The following is a 12,118-nucleotide window of genomic DNA, read 5'->3' as shown; positions in this document are numbered from 1 at the left end:
GGAACAAAGTTTGGCTTTAACTGCAGTAAGAGTGAGACCCAGGAAGCTTACTTCTGCAAGTGCAGGAAAATTAAATAGGATTCCTGAAGGTTATCAAGGTTTTGTGTTTGAAATGAAAGTAAACCCATACCTCTCGAGTGGGGCCAGCAAGCCCATTGTAATTCTCAGGGACATAGGTGCCACTAGATCCCTTTTACTGGGAAAAGGCCTGACCTTCCCCCAGAGAGTGCAGTGAACACCAAAATGGTGATGAATGGTATTGGAGGGCAGTTGTATGCCTGTACCTGTACACTGCGTGCACGTGGAGTGCAACCTAGATTTGGGACCGATGACCATAGGGTTTGTCCCTAATTTGCCTGTGGATGGGATTGACCTCCTAGGTAATGATCCGGCGGAGGTAAAGGTGGTGGCCCGCTCAGTAGTGAGAGAAAGACAGCAGGAGGTCAGAGAGACAGGGCCGTGGCAGGAAACGGACCCCTGCAGTTTCCCTGAATGTGTAGTGGATCAGGTCATGATCAAACCAGCTCTCCCAGAGGAGACTCCATTGGTACTGCAGGTCTGTCTGAGACTTTCTTTGGAAATTTAGGAGACCCAGGGAATGAATTAAATAAATAGTAGCAATCAGGGACCCCCTCTGCTTCATTTTCAGACAGGGCAGGCTGTGCAATACTGGGTCGGCTCGCTGAGCCTCACCTACATTTAATTCATTCCCTGGGTCTCCTAAATTTCCAAAGAAAGTCTCAGACAGGCCAGAATGAGGTACTGATGAGGAAATGGAGTTCTCCTCACAGCTGAGAGCAAGGAGTGGACAGTAGTTCACCAGTTAGTGGTGCCACAGAGGTACCAGAGAGAAATATTAAGAAGGGCCCAGGAAACTACAGTAGCTATACATGCCGGTATATGAAAGACCAAAGCCCGCGTAAGACAGCAGTTTGACTGGCCAAAACTGCATAAAGATGTGGTGGAGTACTGCAGGAGTTGCTGCATATGCCAGGTTGAGGGGAAACCCCAACCTACAGTGGAACCTGCACCCTTAAGTCCTGTACCATTGGGAGGACCCTTCAACTGAGGGCTGATGAACTGCAAGGGACACCAGCTGAGAACAAAAAGGGACAGGCTGGCAGAAGGTTAGACAGGGAAGGGGAAAAAGTGACCAAGAGGGCAGGTTACCCTGAAAAATGTGAAAGTTTGGCCCCACATCCTCCTATGTCAATGCAGACACAAGAAACACCCCACCAGCATTGCTAACAGCATTTACAGGAATCTGCAGAGACAAAGAAAGACCTCTAGGGGGCAGAGAAAGTCTGAAGGTGGTGCCTCATCTAGTCGAAGTGCCACAGGGGAGCGCAGTCGATTCTGCACACATACCTGCAGGCAGGCGTGTCCCAGAAAACAAAGGGGGGATTAATAAAGAATCCTCCCTCACAGTCAGAGAGAAAGGGAACCACCCATCCCCTGAAGTCAAAAGCCTTTGCATGATTCAGCAAAGCACTGAAAGAGTTCAGGATAGACCTGCCCACTTCTGACTCTCAGCAAAAATTCAGATTTAGGGCTAATTAAATCAACTCCCCTCCTCTTTTCCCCCCGACTCTTGGCAGACCTCAACGAGGAACAAAGACCCTAGGCAGTCATGGCAATGGGAAAACTAAACAAAACCTTCCCCAAAGAACCACACAATTATTGGGATGCCAAAAAGAACATACGAACTAGGAGCAGGAGTAGGCAATTCAGCCCCTCGTGCCTGCTCCGCCATTCAATACGATCATGGCAGATCTCATCTCGGCCTCAGCTCCACTTTCCTGCCCATTGTCCATAACTCTTCAACCCTTTAGGGCAATTGGGGGGCAATTAAAGCAGCACTGGCACCAGGAAAAGACAGGCAACTTTAATGAGCTTTAGGATCTATGAATGAATGGAAATGAATGAGAGCAATGCATGTTTTTTTCCTGTATCATATATTTTCTCTCAACTGTTTTAATGAAATGCACTTTTCTCATCGCATTTCATTCGCCTGGATGTGGAGGTGTCATGCAGGCCTCCACATGCCAAGAATGAGGCACATTAATTTTGCCACATGGACATTAAATTTCAAGTTGTTGCTGGGAAGAAGAGCAGGCCTGTGACGGGGGGTTGCCAGGCCTCTGGCTGGAAAGGCATTTTTGCATATTAAGTGTTTGTAGACAAAGGACCAATTCCTGACTCTCTCAATACACAGAACCAAGACATGATCAGACCACATGTTTTGAACTGAGTGTCTGCAGAAAGCTGTTTGCTCCTGGATTGAAAAGACCTTTCCTGGCTGGCTCACCACAGCCTCTCCTATCTGCTCCCATCTCTTTGTCACAGAACTCCAAAACCCACTGAAGCCACATGAACCCCAAGAGAGAAAAGTCTCCTACACTGAACAAAGTTTAAGAATAATACTGGGCCCCAACGAAAGCAGGATCTACCGACAATCAAGGACTCTACAGTGAGCTCTAAGAACCCTAACAAAAACTCTTCAGATATTGCCTCAAACTTTTCCACTTTATTTTCTTTTCTTTTCTGTCTCTATCTGCATATGTGTATTGCGTGTGCATGCTAGCGTGGGTGTGTCGTGTATCCGTAGACGTTAACCAAATTTGAGTTTAAGTTTAATAGAATTTCACTTTTTTCTTCTTTAAACCTGAGAGTGCCTGTTGTGCTGGTTTCTTTGCCTTATAATTGGAAAGCAGTGAACAAGGATTCACCAAGGGGGAGCTAAAAACACTGTTTAAAATGTAAACCCTGTTCTAGTAAGACCAAGTGAAGGCTGAAAGGGAACCCTAGACCTCTTTCTCACCTGGTCGTAACAACACCAGTACTCCGTTAATGGTGGTGGTGTGGAAGGCTTTTGGCTAGAGGATGTTGGAGATGAGTGAATGGAGATCCCATGAAGGGATTTAAACATGAGGATGAGAATTTAAAATGTGATGCAGTAGGGAACCAGATGCCACTGCAGGTTAGCGAGGACGGGTGAATGATGTTTGCCAAATTGGGATTTGGGTAGCAGATTTTTAAATGAGTTGAAAAGTGGGTGACTTAAGGGAAGTTTGTTAGGAGAGCATAGGAATAATCACGTCTGGAGATGACAAAAGAATTGATGAGGCTTTCAGTGGCAGATCGAGTAAGTTTAAGGTTGAATAACTGCACACTTGATTATCTTGTTCATGGTTAATTGATATGACAGGAAAGTGGAATCGATTTAAGAGTGGCGTCCATTTTCATATTTTGGTTTAAATAACAAGTGCTGAACTTTTGTCAGGGAACTTGCTGGAAAAATTAGTGAATGTATGAGGAAGATGGTTGAATGTAGAAAGCTAAAATGATGATCACTGAAGCATGCAGGTTTGTTGACTGTATCTAGAGATATTAATTCAGCTCCCTTGCAATGTCTACCTTAGTAGCTCTTCAAGATCAAATTCTCATGTTCAGCAATCATTGCAAACAAAAGTATTCACATAAAGACAGGGTAAGAGATACTAAAGCTAATTGTTCTGTTCATTTCCAAGTTTTTCTTTGTATCATCTTTCTCTGGTCTAAGTGCTCTTCCCATAGTCCACCTTTATCCATCCTTTTCTCCTCTCTGCTGTTGCAGCGATGCATTCCAAGAATTCCAGACATAGAATAGGCTTGGTGGGGGAGGTGCGGAGGCAGTGGGAGCTGCTTGATTGAGTTTGATCTGCATAGTTATGTTATGTTGATAAGATATCTGATTTTTGAGACATCTGAAGAACACTTATTTTCAGGCTATAGCTGTTAATCTCTTGGATGCTTATTCATCATTTGAAGACAACCATACACACAAACTACTTAATCACATTCAGCTGGGTTCTACCAGTTCTCACTTTTGGCAAGTATATTGTTTGAACAGGTTCAATAGGTTAATACATAACTTCAGTTTTTGAAAGCATTACTCCCTCTGTTTCCTGTAGGCTTCAAAATATACACTTCTGGCAAGATCCATGCTTTCCTTTTTCAAATCAAACAATCTCCTATAGTTTACCAATTTAATTTAGGCGACTGTGATGCTAAATCAAATGTACATTGAAATTCTCAATAATCGAAGTCTGTGATTTGCACATCCACAAAAAGGGAAATATAGTCCATTGAGATTCTAAAAAGCCTTGCATGGGCAAAGGAACTGGATTCGTTAGTTGATTGAATCAGTATTATTTATAATAGAATAAACCAGAACCCTTTGATCAAAGGAAACATCTGCTAATTAAATCCAAGCGTCACCCTGATCTCAGATTAAGCAGTCCATTTGAACATTAAAGCTGAGAACTAAAGAGTTGCTGTTGATGGCACACTCTGATGTACAGCAGACAGGGCCCCATAATCTTGACGGCATTGGCGATATGCTTTTTTTGTTGGTCCTGCGAGCTGCTTGTGTGTTTCTACTTGCCTCAACACAGCTGGGTTGTGTCCAGCATTGGTTGTAGGTAAAGAGGGGAGAGCAGTGCACGGCAGTCTTCTCGAACCCTAATTTAAATGTAAAAGCTTCTCGGGAAAGAACCAATTCTGACTTTGTCACAGGCTCATTTTAACTAAGAGGGTGAGGGTGTTGATCTTTTCTACTTCATGAAAAGAAAAAAAAAATAACAGTAGCTTCATTTTGTCAGGGACTTTTACTTTTCAGTCTCCGAATCTGTTCATTGTGTGTTTGATTAATGATAGTATTAGAATAATTGTACATTGAAAAACTGCCATTGAGTGCAACTGCCAGTTTTTTGGGATTCAATTAAGATACCATTAGCGACATTGCCAATGTAAACAAATGCCATGTTTTGTAATTAATTTTCAGTGTAAAGTCCACAAATTGTAAAGCTGCATGTTCTGGGTTCTGTCTGTGACTTTTTGACACCAGCTGGTTTCCAGCGGTTGTTACATCCGAGGTGGAGGAGTGCACTGTCTTTTCCAGTTCCACTTCTCTGCAGGTCACAGCATATGTTTAAATGTTCACCCAGTTACTGATAGTCAATCATACTCTACTCTTCATATCCCAGAATAACATACACCAACCAGGTTTCTTAAATAAACAACACAATTATCAGTTTATTATAAATCAAGACTTAACCAGTAGCAAAGCATTAACACACAGATTGAAAAATTAAAGTTCCCTTTTTAACATGGATGCTCTCTTACTCACTTCCTGTCTCTCTCTCTCCTTCTCTCTTTTCCCCCCCCCCCCCATCTCTGTCTCGCCAGAACCTTTCATCAGAACTGGCAAATGTAATAGGTTTTAAGCAAATAAACCGGTGGCAAGAGATAACAAAAGTGAAGCTGTTGATATGACAGGGTCACAGAGAATAGCTGACCAGAAGGTCATGGAACAAAGGCAAATTGTATGTTAATGGTGTGCTGAAAGACAAAGCATTAGTGAAGAGAGGGTGTTAGTTGACAGAAAAATTAACAGCCCTGGCCCAAAGCACAAACATGAAAAAACAATGGTTTAAAAAAAATGAATGATGAAACAAACTAAAATAAAATAGACAAAGAAAAAATTATTAAAACTAAAAAGGGAGTCACGTCGAGCTCTGAAATTATTGAACTCAATGTTCAGTCTGGCAGGCTGTAGCGTGCCTAATTGGTAAATGAGATGCTGTTCCTTGAGCTTGCGTTGATGTGCACTGGAACACTGCAGCAAGCCCAGGACAGATATGTGGGCATGAGAGCAGGGCGGTGTGTTCAAATGGCAAGCAACTGGAGGCTCAGGGTCACTCTTTCAGACTGAGCGGAGGTGTTCCGCAAAGTGGTCACCCAATCTGCATTTTGTCGTCTCAATGTCGAGGAGACCACATTGTGAGCAGCGAATACAATATACTAAGTTGAAAGAAGTACAAGTAAATCGCCGCTTCACCTGAAAGGAGTGTTTGGGGCCTTGGATAGAGAGGAGGTAAAAGGGCAGGTGTTACACTTCCTGCAATTGCGTGGGAAGAGGGCGAGGTGTTGGTGGTAATGGAGGAGTGGACCAAGATGTCGCAGAGGGAACGATCCCTTCAGAATGCTGACAGGGGAGAGGGCAGATGCGTTTGATAGTGACATCACGCTGAATGTGGCGGAAATGACGGAGGATGATCCTTTGGATGTGGAGGCTGGTGGGACAAGGGGAGCCCTGTCGCAGTTTTGGGAGGGAGGGGAAGGGGTGAGGGTAGAAGCATTATTCTGATGGGGTTAGATGAAGGAGCATTGCATAAACACCAGCCCAAACCTGTTGGGCCAAATGGCCTATTTCTGTGCTGTAAGTTCTATTAAATTTTGCTTTTTTTTCCTGAAGTATTCACTGCAGTCCTTCTCATTTTCTTTTTAAAAATTAAATTGCATAATTTATCATTTCTAACTCTCTAGGTTCATAACTATTACCGTGGCAGTGGTGGAAGCATGAGCAAGGCTCAAGAAGAATGGACCACGGGCGCATGGAAGAATCCACATGTGCAGCAGGCAGCTCAGCAAGCTGCTGTAGGCGCAGTGCAGGGGACCGTGCAAAGCCCACAATACACAGAGTATTCGGACACTCCCAACTACGCATACAACAACCAAATGTAAACTCCCTACATTAGCACACCTCAGCAGTTTACAGAGCCTCTCCTGGGTTCAGGGTCAGTTGGGGCATTCAAAAATGCTTTTTTTCTCCCTGTATGTATCGTTCAGAGGTTAAGCGCTCTGTACTCCGAAAACAGCTAATATTTACGGCGTACTCTTAAAAACTGAAACCGTGGTGGCTATAGAACAATGTGCAAATACCTTTTTAAAAGATGTGATGTTATTGATATTGAATGTGTTTGTGATGTAGGTCACTTCCAACTTAAGCAAAAAGAAAAATCACACGCACACATACACAAAGTAATATCTGGTAGTCTAATAACATTGGTCTGACCGTAATGCTAGGAATAATCAGGTATTTTCTGGATGGGTGCAGAAGAAATCCCTGCCCATGTATTACAATACACTCCCATTGATTATGTTAGTATTGATGTACTTTAGAGCAACATTGTGATTACCCCCAAGGCTGTTATATGAAATGCTTATTGTGTTATCCAGTTTGTAGAGATAATGTTATGACACTAAGTAACAAGTAACCCCCAGAATAGTTTGACCAGATTCATTTATCATAACTTGTAGCTATACACTAACAATCATGTACCTGTAAGGGCCATAACTTCTGAAGGAAACTACATATGTGTCTGTCAGTCGTGAGCTTACCACAGATCGTAAGTTGGGTTCTGATCACTTCACATACAAGCATTTTACAGACATGCTGTAAAATGGGCCCTTCAATAGGCAAAGCTTCTGAATTTTCAGAAGCAGATTTGGTACTGATCATTAATTAGTCAATGCAGAATGCTTTAATTTCAAATTGTGTGGAATGAACAGGATAATGAACAGAATAATTTGTAACTATCCTATCTTGATGGCTTCAATACTCCCAAAGTACTTATTGAGTCAAGAGCCCAGATAACATGGGAAAAATGAGTTTGGTTTGCCTATGCTCCAGATTGTATTCCTATCCTGTGCACTTGCTAAAATGAGTTTTGTTTTGGAGAGCTTTTAATGTAAGGAATAGTTCTGCTTATTAATGCAAAACACAACACAGTACAGAAATGTCAGTAAACATACCAATAAGGTTGGTGCTTCCTTTTTGTTTTTACTGGCCTTTCTTTGCTCTCTTTCAACCCACTCCCAGCCTTTATTTCTATGTTGCTCCTTCAGATAGGTCAAAAAGAAAGAGAGCACCCCGGAGAACTACTGATACTGTGGGGGAAAAACTAATAATACGCATTAAACATAGGGCTGTTGGACTTGGGACTTGAGTGTACAACTGCAAGCAATAAACATAATTTTTCTTGTATCTACATAGCTGTATTCTACACGTTCTAGGTGGGGGAAAAGATCAATTTAGTTTCTAATTGAGGCTTCAGTTTAATTTCAAAATCTGTTTCCAACATGTGGAAATGTATTTTTTTGTTCATGATTTATCTCTAATAATTCATGATCAGCATTGAAGTCTGTTAATCCATTAAGAATTGCAGTAGCATGCACCAGTATTTGAGATGGAAGCATGGGTGGGTAGATTCCGCAGCACAAAGCTCAATGTGAGGAGCAAGAGAATGTTTGGAATTTGTGATGCTTGCACATGAAATCAGATGCAGAGATGTGGCCAGTCAGTGCTGTTCCATCAAACCAAATAAGAGGAAAAACTTATTGCAAATTGTAGTGTCTCTACTCAAGTCTACAAGTTGTTGATTGTACTACACAATAGGGAAACTGAAAAGAAATTGGCTTGGAATCAGTTCAAGAAAGCACCCATTCCTACTTGTTTACAAACTCTTACAAATTCCCAAATTAATCTTTAGTATTGTGAAGAGAAATTTCTTATTTGCAAAGCTGCTGTGATGTTCAGATCTGTAGTGGTTCATATTTGGGAAGAGGCATAAAGTGAATTAATTTTATATAATAAATATATTCTGAGATTAGAAACAAAGTTAAAATTGTGTGAATTAAGATTGAGCAATTGAGGTGTACATAAGAGTATTTAAGCTGTGGCTGTGGTGATAGTACAAGTCGTATAAATCGTCTATAGGTGCATGTGTTCTAGTTTGGTTTGTCTTGCTGTTTTGGTTTACACATATACTTTTGAGGCTGTTGTGACTTCCTGCTTTTACCTGGGGACTACAGAAATAGTGTTTTATGTGGTTCAAACACTCCAAGCAGTATCTTTATTTGCACATAGTCTGTCAATGTTCATCATTTTAAAAAGTGGATTTACATGAAGACGACATCCTGTGCTCTGGCTGCTTTTATTTTCTGAATCTGAAATTTGGGGAATGATTTATCTCAGTCACTTTATAACAAAAAAAATAGAATTTGGCATTCCTGATAGAATAATGTCCAGATTATATTTTGCAGAAAATGTTCTGTCTGTACAAAGGTGGGTATAATGATCCAGAATACCATTTTCTGAAGAAATACTAGGCTTTGAGCCTAACTGCATTTAAGTAAAAGATGTATACCCTCTGTATAATGGTTAAATAAATGCAGTACACTTCAGGCTTACAAAACATAAATTGATGCATATTAATTTTACAAATGCAGCCTATTGTATGTTTCACATTAAGATTATTTTTAGAGTTTTCATTGTCTTGAAGATTTGCTGTAAATAGTTGAAGTGTCTGTAAAATATTCTTGTGAAAATTACAATAGACTTCAATGGTGTCTTTTTTGGAACACTGTTCTAACTGCTACTTGATTTATATGCAGAAATCCTTGCCTAAAAATATAGAAAACCCTCTTTAATGTACTTCAGAATTAGTTCAGGTGCTTCATTCTACCTTAGACAAGACATTGTGCTGTCATAATCAAAAATTAATGCACTTTTTCACTTCTTATCCCTTAACTACAGGGGGAACTACATTGTTACAGAATCTTAATGCCCATATATAACTAAATGAATTATTTGCTTGGATTAAATGATGTGTTTGTGTGAAGCCATTTTATTTATCATTAGGACCAAGTGACAATTGCTTCCGGCACCTCAATATCTTGCAAGTGAGCAGGAGCTGTTGGCTAACTCAGTAGACCATAGAGAAAAGCTATTATTTTCCTATGTTTTCTCTTCAAATAATTGGATTTGCCACATGAATTTATAATTGACTGTAAAGCGCAGATTAACTAGAGTTGTTTTTCTGTATTTAAAGTAACTTGGTCGACGTGATGATGGGATTTGGCATAGACTGTTAACTATTTTTCACCACAGCAGAAGGATGCGTAGAGACAAGAATATTTTCATTCAGCACCACTTAAAGGTGCCTTAATACAGACACAATTGGGTAAAACTTCTTTGGTCTCTGCTGGCGATGAGATACCTCACCTGTTGCCAGTGGGTATCAAAAAGAAAAATCACCATGTTAGCTGAATGTTCTCCCGGCACAGAATTGGATGAATGGATAAACCGGGAACAATATTGCTCGTTGGGTTACCTCACTGCTGGCCCAGACTTGGAAATTTCAGCAAATCAAGTTGTCCTTGTGCTGGTATTTATTTTCCTTCCTTGGACACAAAGTATGTTGGAATGTGCCCACTTATTCAATTGCTGTGCTTAGATGCCAATTTTGTTTCCTGAAGAAGCCCTGACAATGCAGTAGGCTTATGTTGAAATTTTATTGATCCCTCCTTATGCATTAAGATAAGGTGTTAATCTAAGAACTGACACTCATTGCAGCTTGATGCAGGATAATTCTACTGAATTATTGTGTATATAGCGTTAATTACAGTTCTTGTATTTCTTAAAGCATTTTTTCTTTAAGAACACAAATGTTTTTTTTATTCCTTTTTAATTTGCCCAGTTGTCTGGTTCTGTTTGTTTGCAGTGATCTAATTCATGGTTTTTTTTTTTTGCTGCATACTTCCTGTTCTGAGTGCTGCCTAGATGTGAACCTTCAGTAACTCGGTGATAGCTTCTGCTTTTTCTCTTGGTTATAATTGGGTCTGTTTTTTAAAAATTCTTCAAACCTAATTATTATAAGTTTGAGTCCAAGAAAGGCATTGCTTTTCATCAAGGGTCCCAACACCGTGTATTACACAATGGCATTGAGATTGGTGGAGTTGCTTACAGTTAAGGTTTTTTGCTGACCCAGCTTAAATTGAACAACTTAACTTACCTAGGTAGAATTCCTTTCATGTGGCTGAGGAGCATTTTTATGACTCTTGCTTTTGCTTTCAAGTGCAACTGTAGTCAGTTCTTTCAAAGATGAGCATCGTATTGCTCGACAGTCTCAAGTTGTTACTGTAAAGGCTGTTGTAAAGGTACCAATTTCAATTAATTTTTAAAAGCAGGATCCAGGAATGTGTGTTCCTCCTCATCACCAGTTACCTGTAGATTGTGGCATGTTGGTAACTGCTTATTAAATGTTACCAAATATGAAAACTTCAGTTTGAGTAAATGACCTTAAATATGGGTTAATCCCAGGCAGAGGGTTGTGTTCGAGTAAATAAGCTTAGCAAATCATGACACAAAATTAAAAATCTAGCCTCTTGTGTAAAAAAAAAGTAGTTGCCGTTTGAGAAATGTGAGCTGCCGTGTATAGAATTAATGAATAATGTTGGCCATTCATCTCTATAATTTTCACCATCAGAAGTACTTGAAAATTTGTAAATGTATTTTAAGTAACAAGATGTTAATCATGTTCTATTAAAACTATGCTCTGTATTGGGTATATGGAAATTTGTATCTTTCATGGTGACTTTTGGAGTTTAACTTGGTGATACAGTCAAGGCATTAGAATTAATTCAGTATTGATATCCAGTATTTTAATTATGAATAATTTGAACCAGATTGGTGTAACATGCCTTTGTGAGCCTAGATTATGTTTCTTTTAAGTCCTAAGCTTGTGCAAGTACATTGATACATGTCTCCCCATTAATCTTGGTAAATGTTGTTTTGGCCACTTGGAGGTTCACTGTTTAAATCCTAAATTACTCTCATTCTGACTGCACAGTGCAATTTGTTAACTGATCTCTCTACGACTTAGAAAAGGGCATTTCTAAAAAAAAACTAAAGATTGCTATTTGGTATTTAATAGCTACTGTCCTATACATATGCTAAGTGTAGAACGCATCTTCTGTATTGTTTTAGCTCTTTTTACAGTACTGTAATTCTTCAAAATGGAGTATTTGCCTTTTTTCCTATTGAGAAATTATATCACTCTCATTCTAGTACATCAATGTGTCAATATCATTCTGGAAAAATAAATAGTTAAACCCAGCTTTGTTATCTTGTTCCGTCTTTTGAAGTTGAATGTTGCAAATTCTTTCTGCGGTCTCACCAGAATAACATTACTCCATCAATACAAATACGTACACCTGTCTTCAAAATAGTTATTTAATGGTACCAATTGCAATGGTTGGCCTAATTAAGAATTGCCATGCTACTGCTGTTCGCAAGTTGGGATACAGTGCTGGAATTCTAAGTAATGGAACACATTTGAAAAAAGAATGATTCCTGATTTTTAAGCTGTGGAAATTGACATTTCTTCCAGACGACTATAATCTGTGAATTTAAATACAAGCAGAAGACTTGGTCAACCAGTCCCAAAGAGGA

General features: G+C 39.8%; 1 protein-coding gene across 2 annotated transcripts in view; it reads left to right on the top strand.

Moving 5' to 3' along the window:
• The window catches only part of scamp5a (secretory carrier membrane protein 5a), a 61,849-nt gene extending 50,073 nt beyond the window's left edge, over nt 1–11,776 (top strand). For both annotated transcript variants that reach the window (XM_068015434.1, XM_068015435.1), the window contains one exon: nt 6,370–11,776. In XM_068015434.1, coding sequence (XP_067871535.1) covers nt 6,370–6,567 — 198 coding nt within the window. In that variant the 3' untranslated portion in view covers nt 6,568–11,776. The remainder of the gene's footprint in view (nt 1–6,369) is intronic.
• Nucleotides 11,777–12,118: the final 342 nt, after the last annotated feature.

Source organism: Heterodontus francisci, chromosome 35 (assembly GCF_036365525.1).
Source record: "Heterodontus francisci isolate sHetFra1 chromosome 35, sHetFra1.hap1, whole genome shotgun sequence".
Taxonomy (NCBI): domain Eukaryota; kingdom Metazoa; phylum Chordata; class Chondrichthyes; order Heterodontiformes; family Heterodontidae; genus Heterodontus; species Heterodontus francisci.
Note: the sequence above shows the minus strand (reverse complement) of the source record. Positions and strands in the feature narration are given on the sequence as shown.